The 24,289-nt window shown below is 43.7% G+C and overlaps 1 protein-coding gene across 5 annotated transcripts in view; it reads right to left on the bottom strand.

Annotated features, from left to right (window-relative positions):
- USP7 (ubiquitin specific peptidase 7) overlaps positions 1-23,779 on the bottom strand; it is an 80,210-nt gene extending 56,431 nt beyond the window's left edge. For 2 of the 5 annotated variants that reach the window (XM_033167532.1, XM_033167533.1), the window contains exon 1: positions 12,145-12,670. In XM_033167532.1, coding sequence (XP_033023423.1) covers positions 12,145-12,232 — 88 coding nt within the window. In that variant the 5' untranslated portion in view covers positions 12,233-12,670. Of the gene's footprint in view, positions 1-12,144; positions 12,671-20,840; positions 20,942-23,688 lie in introns of those variants that run through there. The other 3 variants (XM_033167534.1, XM_033167537.1, XM_033167536.1) reach the window with 3 other exon arrangements.
- Between the last annotated feature and the right edge of the window lie 510 nt (positions 23,780-24,289).

Here is a 24,289-nt window from a genome sequence, read left to right as displayed (position 1 = left end):
ACCAACCCTTTTCAGTGTAGATACTTCAGAGTTGCAAATGTATTAACAGGCCCCTATTTTACATGAGCTATACCCCACATAATATACCTAGGGCCACTCCTTTCTCTTTTGCCATGGAATAAGTCCCTGCAGGAAAGGAAGGAAAACTGCTCTTCAAAATTTCTTTCACGACTTTGCCCAGATCCCACTTGCTAACTACTCCAAGGACTCCTACAGAGTAGCAGGGAAAGGGGGAAGGGCAGAGGCAGAACACAAAGAAGTGTGTTGCAAATGAGATATAGAAAAATCTCTAGAGGCATGACTCCAATTTGTGTTCTATTTTAGGATGGCAATCGAACTTTTAACTGGTTAACTGCACCAATTAATCGATTACCACATTAATTCCAAATGAGTTTGTTTACGGACCTGGATCTCTTGCTGACAAAAATATTGAGACAAAATAAAAAATTGAGGGCAGAGAAAAACTTCAAAGAGGCCAATTCATTAGATAAATATTTTCACTGTAATTCTGTGGATCCAATAATCACAGTATATTATTCTAAATCTTTTCTTTTATACACAGACATTGCTTAGAGTATGTAACCAGTAGGTCCTGGAACAGTCTCTTTCTAGAAAAGAAGTTAACCCACATATATATACAGCCTTTTATATCATGCATATATTTCACAACTCTTTACTTGCTATCTCTATTATGGAAGTGTCTTCCTTTCAGTTTACATGGTGAGACTGCACATAAAACTATATAGCAGTATGAAGAACTTAACAGCAACCTTTGCCAAACTGGTACACTCTCAAAGTTTTTGTCGACAGCTCCCACCACCACCGGCCAGCACAATAATTGGCAGTCCAAAACATCTGGAGGGAACCAAGCTGGTGAAGGCTGTTTTATAGGAAAAGCATTTACAAAAATTGACAGGATTGTATGAAAATCAACATTTTATGTTTCACAGCACAATGGTCCTACACAGTATGTTAAGTATCACATTAACAGAGGCTAACATGCTATTTGTGCTAAGTATTAAGCAGGAGGAGGAGGAACATACAGGCCAAAAATTATTGTGGCCTTTTGCATGGTGAGCAAGATTTTATGAACAAACCCAGCTGGCTTAAGATGTTGTCATCACATTTTGCTGTTGCACAGGGGCTGGGAACACATTGAAGTCACCTCTGCTTCCAGGTCAGATCTGCTCTGAACTATTTACCGTACATTCAGTTTCCTGCACACATGGATAGGGAGTGTTGTAGCATGAATTTGGTTGAAACACACAGACTGCAGAGCAGTTCATAACTCCCAGGACCTGCTGCAAGCTCACAGCAAGACACAATTTCCCCACCTGCTTCCATGCCTCCTGGCCTTATGGTCAATAAAGAGTAAAAATACTGCATGGCAGCCTGCTACACAGCAGTTAAGCACTGGATCTGAATCTTGCTCCATCTCCCTGCTATAAAGATTATTAAGATGCTGATTAATGGTCTCAAATGAACATTCAGGAAGTCATGATGAAGGACATTCACAACCAGCCTCCGCCCTTGGAGCACATTCACAACCAACCTTGTGCAAGGGTCTTACTGTTTATGCTCCTTTCTAATCATCTGCTTATCTAAAATCTTCATAGACATCAATGATGTTACCATAATAAATATGCAATACACAACAGACTTTACACAAGTTTGATGTAATATATTCTGTACATAGAAAAGCAGCTTCTAACAAAACGTTTGATAAAATACTGTAATTCAGTTTAGAAAATTGTATGTTTGCAATAAATTCAGTTTTCCTTTAAAACTAGGTTGTTTACTTTTTAAAGGGTGGAGGGAATAAATTTAATTTCCAACTTAAAACACTGAGATGTATTCTATCACAGTTGCACAATGCATTTGATCCTGGAGTCACCCTATGTTTTGTGATTGCAGGAGATTTATTGTACAGTAATTAGAAGGTTTTAAAACTGTTTTAAATGCTGTATTTTAAACTGTGTAACCCACCTGGCACCTTAGTGTGAAGTGAGGATAATTAGTAACAACAGTAATACTGTAATAATCCTGAGCACCATCAGACTTAAACAGGATGGGTTTTTTTTAACCTGTCAAATATGGTTAATTACACTTTACAATTTACCTCATAACAGAGTCCAATAACAGAGCAAGTCAAACTGTATATAGAGTAGTACAGGATGTTGTGTTAGTGCATGGGGTGGAATGTCATTGCCTTTTCAGGCTTGGTTTGGGAGGGAGTAACTGGACTTCCAGTAGCAGCCAAGAAAACATATGTAATAATTATTAAGAAAAAAAAATATTTATATACCACAAAAAAGCCAAACATCATAAAGTTAAAAACAAGTTGAAAGCAAAAATAAATGAAAAACAAACATCAAAAGACCATTGTGGGGGATGTATTCTTAATTGTCTGCATAGGCCTGGCAGAATAAAAGTTTTCAGCATGTTTTTAAAGGTTGGCACAGAAGGGGGCCGCTAAATCTCTATTGGCAGGGTGTTCCATAGGACAGGACTGATGATCTCTCATTGTTGTCAAAGGAACCTCACCAACTTGGGGAATGAACAAAGACACTCCTGCAGATGATCTCAGTGATCAAGCTGGAATATAAGGGTTCAGGTGATCTCTGGGGTATCCTGGACCCTGGTTGTTCAAGGCTTTGTACATCAATAAAAGAACCTTGAACCTGGTTCAGTAGTAGATGGGCAGCCAGTGCAGCTGTTTTAACAATGGTGTCACATGTTTTTGACCAGAAGCTCCCATCAGCAACATGGCTGCAGCATTCTGCACCAGCTGGAGTTTCTGAACCAGACCCAAGAGCAGCCCCGTAGGCTCTGCTTGCAGGATGCAAGCCTCATTTACATGTGTGCATGTGAGGTTGTAAATATCCAATTGCCCGGGCTGGGCATTTTTCATAAATTGGATAAGAGTTATTTCCTCCTTCTCAAGACTGTCAATGTGCCACAAATGACTAACATAGCAGTGTGCAGACGAGCAAGTTAGCAACTGCTGTGAATTTCTTTGACTGATACAAATACACAAGTTGGTTAACTGTACTGTATACAAAGAATAAATACAAATGCTGTTCAGAATTAACTCTGCTCAGTAAAAAATTGAATTAATCTGCAAATGTTATAACAAGGAAAGAGATCTTCCTTGGGGGAAGAGGGTGATTTGCTTCCATCCTTTGATTCTATTCTATAAGACATACTTTTGCATCCACATACAATCTGCAGGACTTCAGAACAGTGCTGTCATTGTTCCAGTTTTTCCAGAAATAATGCATATTAATAAATAACTCTTTGAGAGAGTTGGGGCAAGTTGCAGCTCATCACCAGTCTACTCCTGCCTCTGCACCTTCACTGCCAATTCCAAACACCCTGTTGTGTCATTTAAAGTACTGGCTAGACTGCTTTAACTGCTTCAGTTTAGATGCACAACACAATTTCACTTGAGTAAGTTAATTACCTGTACTAAGTTAAGCCAGTCTCAAGAAGAACATTATTTTATAATAAAGTAATGTGTGTTCCCAGTACACACAATATATCAATGAACCAAGTTACTAAGCCACTATTGGAACCATTTGGAAACAGTATTGTTGCATGCCAATCCAATCTCACACCAGTGCGAGATTCCAGGAGTTCCAGGCACTTACCCAGAGTTTGATTTTCTCAAAATGAGGGGTAGCAGAGACTGTGGTATCTTTATGATATATGGTTTGTTTTCACAAACACACAATATTACAGCAATTGAATCCCTGTTGGATCCAGGAATTGGAAGGGACTCGGGCACACACCCTTCCATCCCCACCCCAACCAAATTCACAACACTGTGTAATTGTACTTCTTAATTTTCCAAACAGAACAATGTATTCATGTTTAAATGAATTTACATGATGTTAAGTGTCAAAAAAAAAATTAAACGAAGTTAAATTCCTGTTTCACTGTCATTCTTTCAAGATGCCTTGAAGGCTCTGGATAAATTTAGTGCTTTTCTAATTTTTTTAACTATAACACAGCTTCAGAATGTTTGCCGTGATGTGCCATTTTCTACTGCATACAGGCTGACATGTTGGACCAAATAGCAACATAATCACTGTTCAGGTAGGTGGCCATGTTGGTCTGATACAGTCGAAATAAATTAAAAAAATAAAAAATTGTCCAGTAGCACCTTAGAGACCAACTAAGTTTGTTCTGGGTACGTCAAAGTGCAAGTAGATAAATAGGTACCACTCCGGTGGGAAGGTAAACGGCGTTTCCATGCGCTGCTCTGGTTTCGCCAGAAGTGGCTTAGTCATGCTGGCCACATCACCTGGAAAAACTGTCTGTGGACAAACATCAGCTCCCTCAGCCAGTAAACCGAGATGAGCGCTGCAACCCCAGAGTCGTTTGCGACTGGATTTAACTGTCAGGGGTCCTTTACCTTTTAAGGTGCTACTGGACAATTTTTTAATTTATAATCACCATTATTATTCTTCAATATAATATGATTTCTTATCTTCCCTTCACTACAAGGTCCAAGGGTGGGTTGTAGCAATTTAAAAATACAGCTCTGCCCCCCTCCCCAACTCATAACAGTATACAGTATAGCTAAGTTTAAGTCACACTCACAATATTTTCCAGTGAAATGAGAGGAGAATGTAACTTTGGACTTTCTCCCATGGTCCTTCCTTTCCCAAACTTAAGTGTGGGGTTTCCTCCCCCATCACACACACACACACACACTTTAGAAAACACTTAGGGAGGTGGTATTCAATGAAGTGCTTCCACTACTGCAAGGATTTCCACTTGTGCAATGGAGCTTCCTCTCTCCCTTCTCAAATATGCTCCAGAAGGTTGGTGGGAAATCCAGAACAAATTTAGGACATAGGTAGGCAAAGGAAGGAGAAGTTCCACTACAAAGCCAGAAGTCCTTACACTAGCGGAAGCATTTCATGGGATACTACCTTTATAGTTTGCTTAAATTTAAAAAAAGTCTCAAAGTGCTTACACAACATGATAAAACAAATAGCTGGATACATATACACACACAGCATCAGCAGTTTTCCTAAGAAAGTTAGTAACTATCCTATACTCCTTTATACTTAGTAAAGCCTATGGAAGATGCTGACTTGAGAAAAGAAAGCGAAGGGCCAAAATCAAATATTCTGCTCCAAAGTAGCCATGTGTTTTTTTGGGGGGGTGTATACAAAGAACCAGCAAGAAATTACTGCTTGGTCTTCCAATTTAACATCAAACTGCCATTGGGCATGAACAAAATCAACAGCAGCCAGGGTACGTGTAGCAATAGACAACTGGTGGAAATATGTTCAACAAGTGTTTCAGATCTGCAAATGAAAGTATATGATCACCTAAGAAAAGTCTGGGTGCTTCCTGATGAACTACGTATGCAACAAGACACCATCTCATCTTCAGTGACTCTTCCTGACAGAACAAGGAAGAAGCACAAATCTTAACAGGCTTCACAAGTCATAATTATGTCCAATGACAACTAACAGGTTCCATATCATTAACAATGGTTTGAAGCTGGCTAATTCCAATAACCCATAGTTAACACGAAGTTCACTTTATCCCAGGTTCAGACACAGCAAACCAGTTGAGAAGGGAGAGACTTCTAATCTCCTTCTGGCCACACAGGAAAAAACAGCACATGAATGCAAGGCTCCTGCATCTAATACTGTACTAAACTTTGGTTTAGCAACAAACATCCCTATGGACTTCAGCATGCATTTCTAAGCTATACATGATGTTTTTATTTACTGTGTTCTCAAGTGAACACCACCATTCTTCAAAGATCAAGCAATGGGTTGTATCCAACAAAGTTTTACTTAGGGAAGACCCACTGAAATTAAAGGACCTAAGTAATCGTGTTCATTCATTTCAGAGGGTCTACTCTGAGTATGAGTAACTTTGAATACAATCCGATGTATATTTCCACACTTAAAAGGTAAAGGGACTCCTGACCATTAGGTCCAGTCGTGTCTGACTCTGGGGTGGCGGCGCTCATCTCGCGTTACTGGCCAAGGGAGCCGGCGTACAGCTTCCGGGTCATGTGGCCAGCATGACTAAGCTGCTTATGGTGAACCAGAGCAGCGCACGGAAACACCGTTTACCTTCCCGCTAGAGCGGTACCTATTTATCTACTTTCATTTTGACGTGCTTTCGAACTGCTAGGTGGGCAGGAGCTGGGACCGACCAACGGGAGCTCACCCTGTTGTGAGGATTTGAACTGCTGACCTTCTGATTGGCAATCCCTAGGCTCTGTGGTTTAACCCACAGCACTACCCACGTCCCTTTACCACACTTACAAAGGGGCAATTATAACACTAGAAATATTGACGACTATTTCCCTTGGAAATGAGATTTATCAATATGCTAGTCCAAAGCATATTCTCCTAGAAACCTTATGCATCACTATGATGACCAACATCCTAACTAGTGTGTATGAAGCATACCTAGTCAGTTAACAAGACTGATTTGGTTTGACATCAGATTTATTATCATATTTTAATACAATTTACTATAAATTGCTGTTATCTATTAAATCGTGTCTCTGCCAAAGACCAAAGTGATGCCAGCCTACTATTTACCTTTTTCCACCAACTTCCCTCCTGAAAGTTTACAGCACTTCTGATTCTCGACTATATAGGCCCAGGATTTACTAGAAGCACTAATGATAGAAAGAAGCGTTTCAAAAGAGAAAGGAAAGGGAGAAAGCTTTGCATTGACCCTTTGGTATAAATGCATGTCTTCCTTTCCAAGTCCCCCTACATTTCTGTGTCATCCTCTCAAGCCTTAAAACTAGAGAAGTCTAAAATGAAAGTTTCTGATTCTTTAAATATAATTTATATTCAAATATTTATAAAATATGTTAACTGAATTTCTGCCACAAGGCAATCAAAGAAGGATACAACTTCTAAATCCATCTAGCTTAAAACCATGTTTAAAACAAGCAACAGCAGCACTCATTCCAGTAATTCAAAGAGAGGTAACAAGCAAAACAAAGTGCATTTTGCTTCAAAGGTAGACTAGGATTCTATTTTTATGGCAACAAGACTTGTGAAGGGTTGGACATCTCCCAGACATATACAGGTTCACCACGCCAAGATCCAGGTAGTCAGTGTATTCATTTTGGAGCATTCACCTAGCCAATTACCAAAAGTGAGTTGAAATAGTCATGTGAAATGCTTCTTCTAAAAGAAGGGGGAACAGCTAGAAGTTTTTGATCCCCTCACAGTACAATTAGAGGCCTGTGGACTCTCTGATACATGTCTCTGAGCTGCTGGCAGCATTACTGTACATTGTCTTGAGACAACTGTGTAGAAGCTGCTTAATAAATCAATTACGATAATAGTAAGTAACAACCCAAAAGGCAGAAACAGCATCCCACTCTATAGTACTGTAGACTGCTTTGCAGATGAAAACTGCTCCTGTCATAACAACTATTTTTACTAAATTCTTCACAGTGAACTGAATTCACTGTTTTTCTTCTGCCTCAAATAAGTATGGAAAAAATATTAAAAAATCTGAAGCATTGTTAGAAGCTATTGCCTGATGTTACAAGTTAAGCATTTGATCACATTTCTTCTGTATACAGATAATGTTTTGTGGTGGCTATTTTGCAGTGCTGTAAAATCAAATTGCAAAATCAACAATACATTGATTGGAGTTTTTTAAACTGGATATTACTGAGAACAATGGAAGCAATCAAAGAATTGACTTATAAATGACTTGAAGGCAGTATCAGAGTCTAAACACAAGAGTATTAACAACAAAAAGAAAAACATGTTTGCTGCAATAAAGGAGAAAGCTTCTGAATAATTCTAAGAAAAATATTAGCAGTATTTCCAGAGGTCGAGGAGAAGGAGAGAATAGGTATGCATCAGCTTTAGAACATTCTAAGAAAATGTTGTCAGCATTCTTGCTTACTGTAAATACCAAGACAATCTATTCACAACCTTTGTCTAGGATCCCATTCCCATATATCATTAGTACTGATTATTACTTGGAGCAGCATCCTTAGTAAGGTATAGAAACTTTCATCACCAAGATCTCATGTCAAGTCCAAAGGTCTCTTTACACAGCACTCATCTTCCAAGACATCCCTGCTACCTTGGCTACAGTTGAAAACTCTCCCTTTCTCTGTGGTTCTTTTCTTCAGTTGGTTTTCTTCCTAGTTTTCTAAGTTTTATTTCAGTATTCCCATTCGGGGAAGTCCTTCCTGTGCTTTCCTTCTCTGGTATGGGGCTCCTCATGTTATTTGTTCTCCATGCACACTTATGTGTGGATCATCTCATATGGATTTGAGCACCACCTTTATGTGGATGGCAGTTCAACCTTTTTAACACACAAAAATTCTCTCTTCATCCCCATATGGTCAAGTGCATTTTCTCCTCTTCTCTTCTGCAGCTTGATTGTGGTAAAGAGATGCAGCCCTCTTCTCTTTTACGAACAGAAAATGTTTGTAATAGCAACTGCATTGTGGTGGAATACTCCAGGATTCCTTGGAAACTTATCAGAAATCGTTCAAATATCAGTAATACAGCTCAAGTGAAAAAGGTCTAAGTTCATACATACTGATGTGGGAGAGGTCAAATAACAAAGAAATTTTTTTTTACTTAATGTTGGCAATGTAACAATTTGGCAAATAAATGAATAAAGTGGTGTTTTACTTTACTGCAATATCAAAACTAAATATGTCGAGGACACAGGACCTCCAAGCATGAAGCAAGATCAAACTGACCATTGTAACGAAGGTCCAGACCTGAATTTGCAAGATGCTCTGTACTTTTCAGCTAGCAAAAGGTTAACCAGTACAATTCAAAATACTCAGTCCTTAAGACCCACTGAAAGGGGAGGAGAATGACCCATTAAAGTTCAGCTAATGCTCTGGTTAATGTAAGGAACTGGATTACATACTCTGAGCCTGTGCCTTGATACCAAGCAGATACAGAAACAGCTCTTTCAACAATACAGTACACTTCATACATGTCTCTTCAGTGCCACAAAGTAACACATGACTAGTTCTCACTTTATTGGTAAACCTCTAGGTGGGCTGTACCATTTCAGATATTAGGTAAAGGCTCTCAAGATAATAAGTTCCTGCATATGAAACACAAAAATCTCCACACATACACAATCATATCAGAGAGGATGCCTTTTCCTCACATATTTGTTTTCATGTACATTAATATCAGAAGACCTAGCTGGATCAGCGCAAAGACCCATCTAATTCAGCATGCTATTTTCACAGTGCCCATGGCAATCCCATCTTAATTTTACCATAAGTAGCAAAAGTGGCAACATTTAAGCTCTATTTTAAACAATCGCCCTGCACTTTTATGGTTTAATCACCTTTTAGGCTAACACCAAAGCTAGTCTGAATATTTTTATTATTCTTAAGGATAGCAACATCTTGATCACCTTTATGCAGGGATGCTTTTGATTTTCTGATCCCCAAAGTCTTTAATCTTGTTACTGATCAAGATATAGAGAGAATAGATGGTGGGTTTTAATACGGTTTCTAAGAAGTCATTAGCACTTTCTACATAGAAGAAAATAAAACTTTTTTGTTGTTTTTCATCTGAATATGATACAGCCTTATTTTAAACCACTATGGCTACAATCTTATACACAATTAAATGGGAGTAAGCCCCAAGTAGACCGGCACAGAACTGCACCTTTAAGATCTGGAGCATGATCCCTGGGAGTGTTTTCTTCCTTCCCCCACCCTGGGATGACTGAGCAGGGTCAGTGCCCTATGACTACATATTTAAGAGCATTACCCAGAGAGAGGATTCCTCCCGCATCGAGAGCCCTTCCCCGTCCCATTGCATTTTCTGTAAATAACCCCTAGTACAAGCAGAGCAGTGGCCCAATTAAAAATGGCGAGCATCTCGCGTGGCTGGCTGTGTGCAGGATACAATAGAAGGGGGCTGGAAGCTTTTAGAAAGAAAGAAAAAAAACCCAAACGCCGAGCGGCTGCCGGAATCAACAGTCAGGGGGAGGGGGAAGAGGAGATTGGGGAGAAAGCAGCATTCCTGAGCGCAGTGATCTGTCCCAAGAAAAGGGATATCACCGAGGCCGCCCATTGCCAGAACCAGTTCGACACCCTTCTCCAACCCCCCCACCCCAAAAATACACTGCAAAGAAGCACCTCCTGCTCGAGGTCAACGATCTCGGAACCCTGCAAAGAAGCAATATTGGGGCACCCGAAGTGTCCGCCTCTTTCTCAAGCTTTGCATCTAGAGAAAGATGCTTTGCTAATAATGTTCACGCCAGAGCTCTCCACAAGAAGTAAACTCCCAACTTCCACGAAAGTCAGGGACACCCCTCCTCCGTTTTTCTCTCTATGGGAAACACCTCTTTTCTCTCTCCCCACCCCCAATTTACAAGCCTTCGTGACACCGCCCCGCCCCACCAGCCGCGCCCCGCCCCAAGAGCGCCAAACTAGCTTGCATACACAGAGGCGCGCGCACCCCATTCCCCAGCCTGGAAAACAAGCAGAGCCGCCACCCCCCCACTTCTTCGCCGGCTTCCTAAAACTTTTCGACTTCGGTCTCACAGCGCACACAATAGTCAAATGAAAGCGGCTCTCCGATCTGGAGAAAGCCAACCCTTATATTTCCCAAAAGGTCTTTCCAAGCCGACTGGTGGAATAGGACCTCGAGCAGCCTTATCTGCCCGATATCTTCAAGGAAAAGCAGGCATGGCCAGTGGGGCAGGAGGCAAAAGGAGGCCCCAGCCTTAGAGGGGAAGGAAGGCTACAGGGAAAGGATGCCGGCCATCAGGAGCTGGCCACAGAACTAATAAGTGTCCCAGTAGTGGATGAGGAAGAGAGAGGAATGAAGGGTGTACAGTATTTCCAGAAGACCAAGCAGTGCCTTGTGCAGGGAGATGCTGCAGGGATTGCTGAGAATGGAGAGAGCACAGAATCGGGAGACCTGTAAAGGTCAAGGCAATCCAGAGGTTGGTGGGTAAAATGGGTGCAGGACTATGGAATACAGAGATGATTATTAATACAGAGTGCATTATGGGCGTATGGGGCATAACATTCAAATATATGGAAGCTACAAGATGTGGGGGGAGGGTATTTAGAACACACATCCTGCTTTCCCACAAAAAAAGTGTTAATGTCTTTTTCAACATTCAACTGAGTTGGAAGAGAGAGGTATAAGCTTTTTTATATGCCTATGGGAGAGAAATTGGAAAGCAAGATCTGAAGGCGCAGCTGAGTTGAAAGGAATCAAAATCTGACTACACGGATATGGCATGGATAAGAACATGGATATGGTGCTGCAGGAGTATAGTGTTAGACTGTGTGGAGGCACATGCAGAGTAAAGTGATGAGATAACTGCAGGCTTGAAAGATAAAGTGACTGGAGTTCCTACAATGTTGAGATAATGCCAGGAAGGGGGAAACTGTGGGAGGGGGTACTATAAAGTTAGAAATCAAAAGCCTACATAGTATTAGGGGCCAAGGGAGAAGAAAATAAGGAAGAGAGTCAAGGTATGCAAAGTTAGAGGGGAAAGTGAATGCTTGTGGAAAACACAGAATCTGGGGGCTTGGGAACTGAGGTCATGGATTTAAGTGTATGAGAAGGGGTTGCATGGGGGGGAGATGCTGAAGAAAGCAGAGAAACTTAAAAGATACAAAAGCTGAGAAAAAGTGTGAGGCCCCTACGGTCAGCAGGAGAAGCAAAAGAAATCTAGATACAAGTGGGAGGGGCTGCAGTAGGGGTGTTGGAGAAAGGGAGAGAGGCAAAAATGGATGGAAACATAGCTGGAGAAGGATAGATCATAAGGGGAAGAACATGTATGCTCATTATTTATTTCAAAGGAGGTTTAAAAACCCAAGAAGAGGGGAGAAGGACTACCACCATCCAGTGCCATCCAGGATGTTGAGGGGGCGGGTGTGTCTGTGGAGGAACTGCAGAACCAAATCAGAGGAGTCACCGTCCTGGGGGGAGGGGGAGAGTGGGAATGGATTGCAAAAGACACTTGAGATGAGGTGGTGGGGGTAGGATGCTGAAAGGAGGGAGAAATGGGGGTGCAGAGAAAGTGTGGGGGGTGGAGTAAATGCAGACTGCAATCTGCGGTGCAGGGGAGGCTGCAGCCTCCACACACACAGCAAAAAACCCTGCCCCTTACCTTCCATCTCCATGTCCTCGGGCTCGCTCAGCTGCTGCTCCCCGGGCTTCTGCTGCTGCTGTTGTTGTTGTTGCTGGTGATGGTTCATGTCGGGCTGCGGGAGCTCAGGCTCGGCGGCCTGGGCCTTAGCTGAGGGAGGAGGGCGAGGAGGAGGCGGCGGCAGGAGCTGCTGTTGCGGAGGCCCCGCGTCGAGCGGCGATGAGTGCTGGAAAGGCAGGAGCTGCTGAGGCAGAGACTGGGGCTGAGTCGGCTGGCGGCGGGGCGGCTCCGCGGCCTGGAGCTGCTGAGGCTTCAATTGCTGCTGCTGGGCTTCGGGCTGCTGCTGCTGCTGCTGGACTCCGGCGGCGGGCAGGGAGCGGGCGGCCGCCGGGGGAGGCAGCGAGACGCGCACGTATTTACTGGCTATTCGCCCAATGGCGGCGGGGGTGGGAGTGGGAGGAGGAGTGAGGAAGGAGGAGGATGGAGGGCCGAGCTCGCCTCTGAGCTGGTAGAGGCTGAGGCAAAGTCCCGGTCCGACGGTGGTTGCGGAGGACGAGGGCGACGTCTAGGCCCTGCTGCTGCTCGGTCTCCTCCTCCTCCTCCTCCTCCCGGGCTGGGCCGGCTCCGGTGAGGAGGGAGGCCCGGCGGCGCGGGCAGCGCCAAGGCGGGCGAGCTCCTTCGACGGCGGCGGGCGGCGTTGGGAGCGAGTCGGGCCTGCTCCTCCTCCGCCGCCTTCGCTGCCTCTCAAAATGGCGGCCGCGAAATGTCACATCCGCATGGAGGATGGGGGCTCCGCCAGAGTGTCGCGGCGGCGTGAGGAGGGAGAGAGAGAAGGCCGGCTGGCTGGCGAACAAGCCAGGGAGGGCAAGAGGAGGAGGAGGTGGTGGCCGCGGTGGCGGCGGCAACAGCAGCAGCGGAGGACGAGATGCTCCGCCTCGCCTGCTTCAGCTCGGCCTGCAACGGCCGGGAGGAGGAGGAGGAGGAGAGTGAGTGAGAGAGTGGGAGGGAGCGAGGGACGAGCTCAGGACGACGGAAGGAAGGAAGGAAAGAAGGAAGGAAGGAAGCGGGAGAGAGAGAGAGAGAGCAGCGCTGCGGCCGCCCCGGGAACAGCAGCCGCTGCCGCCACAGTTAAGGGGAAGAGGAGGAGGAGGAGCCACTGAGGCGAAGGCCGGCCGGCCGGGGCGCGGAACGCCACCCCCCCCCCAACAACACACGCACAAACCCACACGCTGTCCCGGGGGGAGGGACGGAAGGAAAGAGTGAGAGCAGAATATTGGGGGGGGGGAGGTTGGGAAGGAAGAGGGGTGTATGGGGGAAGGAGGGGTGCGTGGTTGTGGGTGAGATTGAAAGGGGGTGGAAACAAGGGATATGGAGGCAAAGAGGTAAACTAGGCGGAGCCCTGTGCGGAGGAAGGTGGGAAGGAAGAGAGGTGCACTTAGAGGGTGCTGGCGGTGGGTGAGACTGGAAGAGGAGGGAATGTGAAAGTTGAGGGTAGAGGAGAGAGAGATGAAAGGCAGAGGGTCCTACGGCGGGGGGAGGGGAGTAGGAAGGGTGTAATTCGGAGGGGATGCGAAAAGTTGGGGAGGTGTAAGATGAAAACAAAGGGGACCCTGGAAACATTAAGACGGGGCATTAGGAATGTACTTGAGGGTGTGCTTAGTGGAGGGGTGAGGAGATGGCAATGGGAACAGCAGGGAGGGGAGGGTGAGGGAGGTGTGTGTGTCTTGGAGGAATGAAGGAGAGCAGGAAGGAATAGGGGTTTATTTGGAGGGTTGGGGGCAGGCCTGAAATGGGAGGTGAGGGTGGGGAGAGCAGGGAGGACTGGTGGGGGACTGGAAGAATGGGAAGTGGCTGGGTGGGGGTGTGTGAGGAAAAACAGAGTAGGCTACTGTACAGAGAGATGCATATGAGAGACCCTTGAAGAAAGGGGCAACAGTCAGGTGTGAGGAGCTGGAGGGATGTGGAAGATGGCCAGGGCAGAAAACATGCCAGAGGATTCTGTTGAAGCAGTGTAAGACTAATGAAATGTTTGGAATGTGAAAGGAGGGGAAGTCAGTTGTGGGAGAGCTATAAGGGGAAGGTCTTCCTGTTTGGAGGAGGTAGGTCACATTCACACCATACATTTAAAGCTCAATGATACCACTTTAAACAGTCATGGTCCCCCCCCTACCAGGAATTCTGGGAGCTGTAGTTTGTTAAGAGTGCTGAGAGTGGGTATTCCCCTGATGGGATTACACTTTTAAGAGTAGTTTAACAATCCTGCTTCACATGAAACTGTGCCCTTAACAAACCACAGCTCCCAGAATTCTTTGGGGGAAGGCCGTGGCTGTTTAAAGTGGTATCATAGCGCTTTAAATGTATGGTGTGAATACAGCCTTCTAGGGCAATCATAATAAGGAGAACCAAGTGGAAGGAGATGTGAAAAAAGAAGGGGGGGCTGGTGGAGGTACCAGAAAATAGTGGAGTGGTTCGAGAGTTAAGAAGTGGGACTATGAGACTCTAGTGTGGGAAAGAGCATAAAGAGGATAGTGTTGGAGAGGTGGGAAGAGAGCGCCACCATCAGGAGATTTAAGGAGGTAGTAATGAAAGAAACTGAAGATGGGTAGGGGTATTATACGACAGATAAAGTATTCCTTCATTTTTATCTGTCGTATGATGCAGAGGAGGAAGAACATAAGAAGTCAGAGCATTAATCCAAGAAGCTCTCCAGAATTTTAGATGAATCTTTCCCAGTCACCACAGATTTATCTTGAAGTCTCTTTCACAGCAGGGGAGTGCTTTCTCTAAGATGTTGCTCTTAAGTGCTGTTTCCAGAGAGCAAGCCAAGTCCCTCTGCTGCAGCAAAAACATCTCAGAGGCTTCTGGCATCTTAAAATTGGGAGTTTGCTTCCTTGCGGATGTTGTGGAACTCCCTTCAACTCCAGGGATTATTTGTTTGTTTGGATAATTTATTTATCACCCTTTGAACCGGCCACATGGCAGTTTGCAATAAAACCAGGGAGATAAGAATGCATAACAACAATAAAAACACAATTAAAAAACACAACAAATCACTGAATCACAATTACTAATAGCAGCATCTTGACTATTTGCCTGCAGCTATAAAGAGATGAGGTTTGGTGCACCTCAGTAGGAAGAGAAATCCACATTCAAAGAGCCACCACTGAAAACCTTCCTGGGCCCTCACACCAGGTATGTCATCACATGTAGAGACCTCATCTGATGTCAAAACAAAGTCAGGTTGATACAGAAAAAGACGTTCTTGTAGATACTTGGGTCCAGAGCCACTAATGCGAGTTGTAGTCCAAAAGGTTTGGAGGGTCACAGACTCCTATCTGCCTTAAAGTCGAACTCTTAATAATTATTGCAAAAACTCATGGGCTAGAGTGGATGGAGTGAATTCTGGATGGGGAAACTGATATCATAAATTTGTTTATCTTTATGCTGCTCAAGAAGCACATGAAAAAACAAAGCACATGTGCTGCCCCCTATTATTATTTTTTATCAAGTGGAGCAGGGAAGAGTAAGGAGAACTGGGGAAGTAAGGAAAAAGAGAGGTTAAACAAAATGAGATATTATAGATAGGGATTGCAGTAGGCAGAAATGACGGCTCATTTTAACAATACAATGGTTTGCATTCCAACTCGGAAGAAACCTCCACTGGTTGAATGAGGCTTAACTGTCAGGTAAGCCCCAGCTTCCTTCTTAGTAGACATGCGCTGTAAAAGTGCCACAGATAATTTATAATCTTCAGCTTCCTAATTCTGTGGAACAGGTCTCAGAAATCTCACAACAGAATTTAACATCTAATGCAGTTCCAGAGAGCTCATGGGAAGAAATAGCCCTAATCCTTTAGCAAGGATTCACAAATACACTTGCCACGTCACTGCTGGTGAGGACAACTTTTGCACAAACAGAAAAGAAGCTGCTTTATACAGAGTCAGACCATCCATCCATCTATTGTCTATACTAGCTGGCAACAGCTTGCCAGGATTTCAGACAGGAGTCTTTTCCAGCCTTCTGTGGAGACTTTGGGAACTTTAATGTGTGTAGAGCATGTTTTCTACCACTGACCCCATCCATATGCAATCAGAATGATGAGCTTAAACCCAGTGCCTTACACCACAGGCCAGCTCTACCACATCCCACTTCAAGGAGAGCCCCTGGCCTCTTAGGCCTGGAAGAACGCGAGAACTTTGCGATACCAGGTTGGCTTCAGAAGCACGAGAAATGCAAGGACCTCTCCCATGATGCCGCGCTGAATATCAGAGTTACTTGCAGAGCTGTTGGAAGACTTCATGCTTCATTTTGAATATCTGAGCTTTGGCCCTATAGGGTTTCCCCTTCTCTTCTTTTGCGAAAGAAGGGAAGGAGCTTGCTATTGACAGTTGTGCTGGGTCTTGAGCTCAGGGGAATGCCAGAAGACCCCCATTCTCTCCTTCTTGAAAGGGAGGGTAGGATCATGGCACAAACAAATTTGGCTGGTTACCAAGTTGAGCTAAGATTTGTGGACCCCTAGCATTCATGCATATGTTTTACTATAGATTTGATGGAGAAACAGCCACAGACTTCTGTGTCATGAAAGGTTGTGCAACCCCTCAGACACAAAAACCCCAAAGTGACAGCTTTGCTAAAATCTGAAAGAACCCTGTGGCAAACAGCTAGTGCTTGTGAGAAGGTGACGTTGATGATCTTGGGCAAAGGAACAGCTGCAGAGAGTTGCAGTTTCTACCCCATAGCTTCCAGCATACTCTCCTCCCCATTTTCAATTTTTTTTAATTTATAGCACCTTCACAGCTGCTCCTGTAAACCTTGAAAGTCATGGAATAGACACTGAATGAGCTAATGAATTAAAATACTTGAGTATGAGGTTAAACACCAAGAGCCATTTCCAAATCGTCTTTTTTTCTTACTGCCTTCGGTGAATTTCTTTTTATTTACAGATATTTTTAGCCTGCCTTTCAATGCAAGTGCTCTCAGGAATGGGGTACAGAAAAGCAATCTAAAACCTTATCAACAACAACATTCAACGGTAATACCATAAAGCAAGCACAGTAACAGAACAGCAACTGGTACAGCAATGACAAAATTGGAAAAAACAGCTATTGGGAATGTCAAATAAATAGGTCTTTGGCTGGCGATAAAAACTAATAAATGTTGGTGTCATCCATATTTCAGAAGAGAGGGCATTCCATAAATGGGACATTGCCATAGAGAAGGAACCTTAGTTGGCATCAGCCTGCTTATGCATTGAATATACTTCTGGGGACTGTGGTAGGGTACCACTTGAACTGAGATTGTGCCTTCAGCCTTGTAGAATCAGTTCTCTCATTGTATTAGAATCCCCACAGAATACTGGTGTGTCTTCAGTTTACAAAGCAATAATGCATACTCAGGATCTCTTAACAGTCAACTAATCTCCATTAAGTGATTCTGCATAAGACATTCTGTGTTGGATTAATCAAAGTTTCTCTAGAACAAGGCTCCAGATACTGCTGAACTACAGCTCCCATCATCCCTGGCCTTTGACCATGTGTGGTGCAGCTTATGGGAGCTGTAGTTCAGCAACATCTGGAGGGCCAAGGATGCCCCACACCTGAACAACATTGGTAGGTGGGGAAGCTGCAGCTAGCACAAAATGCTGTGGGTAGGCGATTATCAGGGTGGCTTATTGCCAACATGTAACACTAATTCTGAAAGAGGTGCAACTGCTGCCAGTACGCTTCTAAGACCGTCTCAAGGTACTTGTACTGGTGTACAAAGCCTAAACAGCTTGGGGTCTGATCACCTAAGAGGACACCTATGCTGCTATAGACAAATCCACCCATTAGCATCTTGCCTTGGAGGCTTGATTAGCAGCAGCTCTGGGAAGATCCTTCTTGGTGGTGGCGCTCCAGCTTTGATGCTTCTCTTATTTGCAAGCTTTATTTGTCAAACTTTTTGACAAGTACCCCAATACAATTTACATAACAAAAGCAAAATAAACACTAGAATAAAAACTACAAAAGGCAAAACAAGCAACAACAGCAGCAAGCTTAAAACAACACCTAGAACCAATAATTGGTTTTTTTAAATGCAAACACTCTATAGACTTTACATGAAGTTGTCTCCAGCTAAGTTCTACTCAAAGAAGACCCATTTAAATGAATGGACATGACTAATTTAAGTCTGGTGGTTTCTGTGGGCTCAGAGTAGGAATTGGTTGGGGACAATTCCTGGTGCCTACAGGATAGCAACGTAAGAGTCAGTAAATATTCCCAAGAAAAGAGTTACCGGTAAATAGTTCATGCCTCTCTGGAAAAGATTCTGTGGTAGCCACACACCTTACTTCTGAATTTTGGGAGCACACAGCTCTCACTTGACAGATTCACAGGGGAGAAAGTGGATTTGGGCCTTTATGCATCTACTTGGATACTCCCAGTAGGACATATCCAACTAAGTTTTACTCCAAGTAAACCCACTGACATTGATAGGAATAGGTTATTCGTATCTACTAATTTCAAGGAGTCTACTCTGGGTATGACTTAACACTGAATCCAACCCCATTCTTCTGGCTAGCTGTTGGCATCTGAAGTCTGATTGTTCCTAGCAAGGCATCATTTGAGATTAAGTTTAAGCACTCAGCGTTGTCATGTGAAGAATATAATCTTAACAAAGGTATTTTTTTTTGTTTTAATGCAAATATTTATCAAGGGTTTAATGGGGATGTTTGGCATGCCCTAGTCCTGACCTTGTACCATACACGGGAGTCCACAGAGGAATGAACCAGACACAGAACACCAGGTCAAGGACCTTGAGGAACAAGCAGTGCCCTCAGGTACTAGTATTGAGGATCCTCTTGGAGACCTTCAAAGAGGAGACGTGCTGAACAACCCATGGAGCTCTCAGAAAAGGACATGGATGCACCCCAGTCCTTAAAAACAATGGCGCCATAAAATCTGGGTCCAGACCAAAGAGCAACAACATAGTATGATTCTGCATCCCCCTAGACACATTGTGCAGCTCACGAGTAAGCAATCCCTGAAACTCCGTCACTTCTGCAGGTTGTGGTTAGGGTTTGGTCTAGAAGGACACTGTATATAACAGGCATAGGCAAACTCCAGCCCTCCAGATGTTTGGGACTACAATTCCCATCATCCCTAGCTAACAGGACCAGTGGTCGGGGATGATGAGAATTGTAGTCCCAAACATCTGGAGGGCCAGAGTTTGCCTGTGCCTGGTATATAAGGTCTTCCTCTTGTGCCTTCCACTTGCGGGAAACAACAAGGTTTGGGGCTGCTTGTTCCTGATTCTGGTGCCTCCTGTTCCCCAAAGAATGCTGTTTGGTCTAAAGTGATTTCCCCCCAGTTAGTCTGCTTTTGACACACACACACACCCCATTTCCCTCTACAAATATAGCCTTTGAGGACTTCTGTCACACTCTGTTATAAATACCTTATTCACATTGATAAAAAGATTGTAGATTATTCCAGAATTTCAGTTTCATTGCAACGGTTTACAAGGGCAGCCAACATTGTGCATTCTGAAAATATTAATTGTTCAGAACCCAAAGACCTTCAAAAACTATTTTTCTTTTCGCCAGAATTTGAATTTTACAAATGCTGAAGTGTTGCATTAAAATCCATTAATATGAAATAGTCACAGCAAGGAACAACTTCTGAAATATGAGTTGTTAAGATGGACTCTCAAATTCTTACATAATTTTGCACCTAAAATTTCCACTTTTTGAAACCAATCAAATTTCTCCCTAAAATCAACCTGGAATTATCCAAGCTGTAGGCAAATCTTATGTTTTTGAATTACTTAATGACAATTTTGTTCACCTCATGGGGAAATGTCATTTAAAAAGAGCACTTTAGCATATTCTTGTTGTCGTGAGGATTGGGGCTGCAAGCGTTAACTGGTGGATTAATCAATCCGATCCTAACTGGGATTGCTAGAAAGTGTTTTACTGAGTTCAAAGTGAGTAACTTTCAAGTAACTGCATGTAAGGATTGCTCTGTAACTGAGTAACTGGTGATCAGTTTTAAGGAGTGAAATTGCACTAATTCTGGTATGTCATTGCATACAGTACTTAATATACAGTGGTACCTTGGTTTACAACCATAACCCGTTCCAGAGGTCCGTTTGTAAACCAAAACAGGTTGTAACCCAAGGCGCGCTTTTGCCAATGAGGCCTCCAATTTTTTTTTGTTCTTAATCAAAAAATAAAAAATTGTTTAAATTGAAATAAATTGACACCTTGCTTCTTATCGTGACACAATAGAACCAGAGGGATGGAATGGATGTTTTATCAACCTTGAAAATCTGGCTTTCCCCCCATGGGTCTTGGCAGTGCTTTTTTGGGGGGGGGAGGACATGGGTACGCATACTCCTAAACATTTTGTGAATCTAAGTTTGGCCTCATCGAGGAGCAGTATTTCAATATGAGTAGGAAAATGAGAGAACCCCTAAACATTTTTTTTAGAAAGAAAAAGGACGGGGTCTTGGAAACCAGTCTTCATTTTCTTAATTTCTTGGACTGTAAGAGTATATCTCTAGTCCGTAGATTTAAACTATATAATAAAAAATAACAATAATAGTTGAACTGGTTTAAGTCATTGCGTCTCTTCCAGGAATCCCTTATTTTGGTATGGGAGCCTAGTGATCTCCAATACCTTCACCAAACTACAGTTCCCAGGATTCTTTGTGGAAGCCTTTCATCATGCATGACTTACTTGAGAATAGCCTCTTAAGGTCCCAGTCGTCTGCAGAAAGGGCTGAATGGATTAACTTCCCAAACATGAGTATGTAATAACCTTGTCCTCCACAAATTCCCCTGCAATATTTAAAAACAAAATACAGGGCATGACATGTATTAAGAACATGTACTAAAATTGAGTTCCTTTTTCTCAATTTCCCCCAGTATGAATTACTGTTAAGGTCTTATTCACATAGAACCTTTGATGTCTGTGATGCTTTGCAGAGCATGAGGAGGAGGAGGAGGAGAAGATGGTGGTGTTTGCAATGTACCTTTCTGATGTTGGTGGAATATTTCAGATTTGATAAACCTGATACTACAGTACCAAATACTGCTGCCCTGGGCTCCTTTGGGAGGAAAGGCAGGATATAAAACAAATGATACTTTTCTTTTAGCGTGGCCTCAGGTGTCAGAGCATCCACAGCTATATTCCCTAAAGTAGATACATGGGAAGCTACCTTCAATTGAGTCAGTCCATCTAGCTCAATATTGTCTACACCAGGCACAGGCAAACTCGGCCCTCCAGATGTTTTTGGCCTATAACTCCCATGATCCCTAGCTAGCAGGACCAGTGGTAAGGGATGATGGGAATTATAGTCCCAAAACATCTGGAGGGCCGAGTTTGCCTATGCCTGGTCTACACAGACTGACATGGACTTTCATGAGTCTTTTCCAGTACTGCCTGGAGATTCCAGGAATAGAACACTGAGACCTTCTGCATGCCAATAAGCTGCAGCCAATATTTAGGGTCTTCTGTATTTGAAAGCTGAAACTTTATATTTAATACATGTTTGAGAAACCATTTAAAAAAAAAAAAAAGGCCGAAGGAATAGTAACCAAGCAGGTTCCTGCTTTGAAGTTCTTTGTTGGTTTGCTTTTGGCTTGTAGGTTTACAACCATGTATGAATATCAATCCATAAACCCAACACAATTAAAATATCCAATTCCATCCAAGAAACATAAAAGCCAGCACAACAACAACAACAACAAAAAACATATAAATTAGCCTCCATCCAATTTTCCTTGAAGTCTTGAAGACCCATTTAAAATTTAGGAAGGGAAAGTATTTGCCTGGTCTCATTTGTGATAAAATTATTTATTATTCAGCAGGCATTTTAACCGAGTTTTTCCTCTGATTTTTATGGTTAATCTTAACCAATTTCATCTTGACAGTAATTTGTGTGTGTGTGTGTAATATAAATAGATTAAATTAAATAAATAAATAAAGAGATTAAAGTCTTAAAGTAAAATGTTTTGGCTTTTGCCTTATTCAGCCATGTGGATGTGAATTAAAGGGCATTCTAGCCAAGGTGGCAGTTACAGAACACTGAGGATGGAATATTCAGATGTGTGTTGCAGTCGAGTGTTATCACAGATAGAGGTTATCTTTCGGGATTGACGTCACATGGTGTTGTGGTGTTAAAAGTATTTATGTCCAGAAATACACTCTTGTTTCTGGTGTCCTTTGATGAGATAGCATCTTTAAAAGGGGACTCCGGCATAAAATTGCTAAACTTGACTGTTGCGGCTGGTGGGACCGAAGGCAAGGAACCCAATAGCAAGTAGACCCAGAGCCAATTGCAAGCAGGACCAGCTAATTCTAGCTTTGTCCCCATCTTCCCCCCTCCTCAATTCTATCAGGGTGGCACTGAGACTAAGGCCTCATCTGCACTATGAATTTAGAACAGTACCATTCAACTTCAGTAAGTCATGACTTCTTGTAAAGAATGTTAGGCACTGCAGTATTTTCAGGAGTGCAGAGAGTACTTTTTTTTGTACCCCTGACCATTAGGTCCAGTCGTGGATGACTCTGGGGTTTTGCTGCGCTCATCTTGCTTTATTGGCCGAGGGAGCCGGCGTTCAGCTTCCGGGTCATGTGGCCAGCATGACTAAGCCGCTTCTGGCGAGCCAGAGCAGCACATGGAAACGCTGTTTTACCTTCCCGCCAGAGCGGTACCTATTTATCTACTTGCACTTTGACGTGCTTTCAAACTGCTAGGTTGGCAGGAGCAGGGATCAAACAACGGGAGCTCATCCTGTTGCGGGGATTCGAACCGCCGACCTTCTGATTGGCAAGCCCTAGGCTCTGTGGTTTAACCCACAGCGCCACCCGCATCTCACAGAGAGTCCTTAGGAGACCCCTATTCCACCCCCAGAGTTACAATTCCCAGAGTTACTTGAGAGAGAGGAATTGACAGTTAAAGCACTCTGGAAATTCTGTGCAGAGAATAGGGGATCCCCTAGTGACTCTCAGTACCCTGACCAAACTACGGTTCCCAGGAATCTTTGGGGAAAGTTGTGACTGTTTAAAGTGGTATGATATTGCTTTAAATGTATGGTGCAGAGAGATTCGGAGGAGGAGGAAGCTGACACAGGCAGTGCCACTCCTGGGACTAATTGTGAGCAAGAAGGAAGGTGGGGACTGTAGGCAGGCTGTTCCTGCTCAGCCTGTGCCCAGTTTGGCCCTAATGGACCAGCCTCCACAGAAATTGGATAAAGGGTAGAGAGGGATGTGTTTGCATAGAAACTAGCCTACTGAACAAAGGTAACATTTTACATCCATTGCTGCTCCCACTTTTGCCTCTGGTCCTACTCACCACCAGCATGTGGCCCCCAGAAGGCTGCTCAGAAGATAATGTGGCCTTCATGCTGAAAAAAGGCTCCTCAGGCATTTCAATTTGTGTAATGCGAGGATGCTTAACCTCCAGTCGCTGTTGGACTACAACTCCCATCATCCCAGACCATGGACCAATCTTGCTGGGGCTGATGGGAGCTGGAGTTTCCCATCCCTGCCCTAGAGCTTTGACTTGATGGTCTACGTGTACCTGGAATATAAAGACTTGGGAGGCTGTGGGGCCAAGGATCCTCTACAACTGCTGTCTCGGAGCTGGCTGAAGCGAGTTGGAAAAGGTACCCAGGTGAGTAAGCCCACCAGCGTTCTGAAATTGGAATCTGCACAAATGTGATGGAATGTTCAGCACACAGCCCCGCCTCCCCATTGGCTGTGGCACAGCTAAGAAAGGGAAAGTGTGCTAAACAGAATGCTGAGCATGGCAACAGACAATAGAGTGGATACGTGCATGTGCGTGTGTGCATGCATGCATGTACTGTAGCATCCAGGGGGTCAGAATAGGAAGAAATGGCTCGTGAAACCTCCCTCCTTACAATTCTCCCTTGCAAACTGTGAAGTCTAAAATTTGCTAGATATTTCCCAGCTATTATTCACTGAATACTTGCCCTCTGTCCAACATACATTCATGGGGCCACTCCAGCACATTTTGCTGCCTGAAATGAAGGATAAGGTGGTGTCCCCAGACTCTGCATGTGGAATCCAACCAGACTGGCTGTTGAGTCCTAGGTTACATCGGCACTGTACACTTAAAGCAGTATCCAGGGCCGTCTTAGAGGGATCGGCCGCCGTGGCGC

This window comes from Lacerta agilis, chromosome 13, assembly GCF_009819535.1.
Source record: "Lacerta agilis isolate rLacAgi1 chromosome 13, rLacAgi1.pri, whole genome shotgun sequence".
In the NCBI taxonomy this organism is placed as follows: Eukaryota; Metazoa; Chordata; class Lepidosauria; order Squamata; family Lacertidae; genus Lacerta; species Lacerta agilis.
This window is presented reverse-complemented; position numbering and strand designations above follow the sequence as displayed.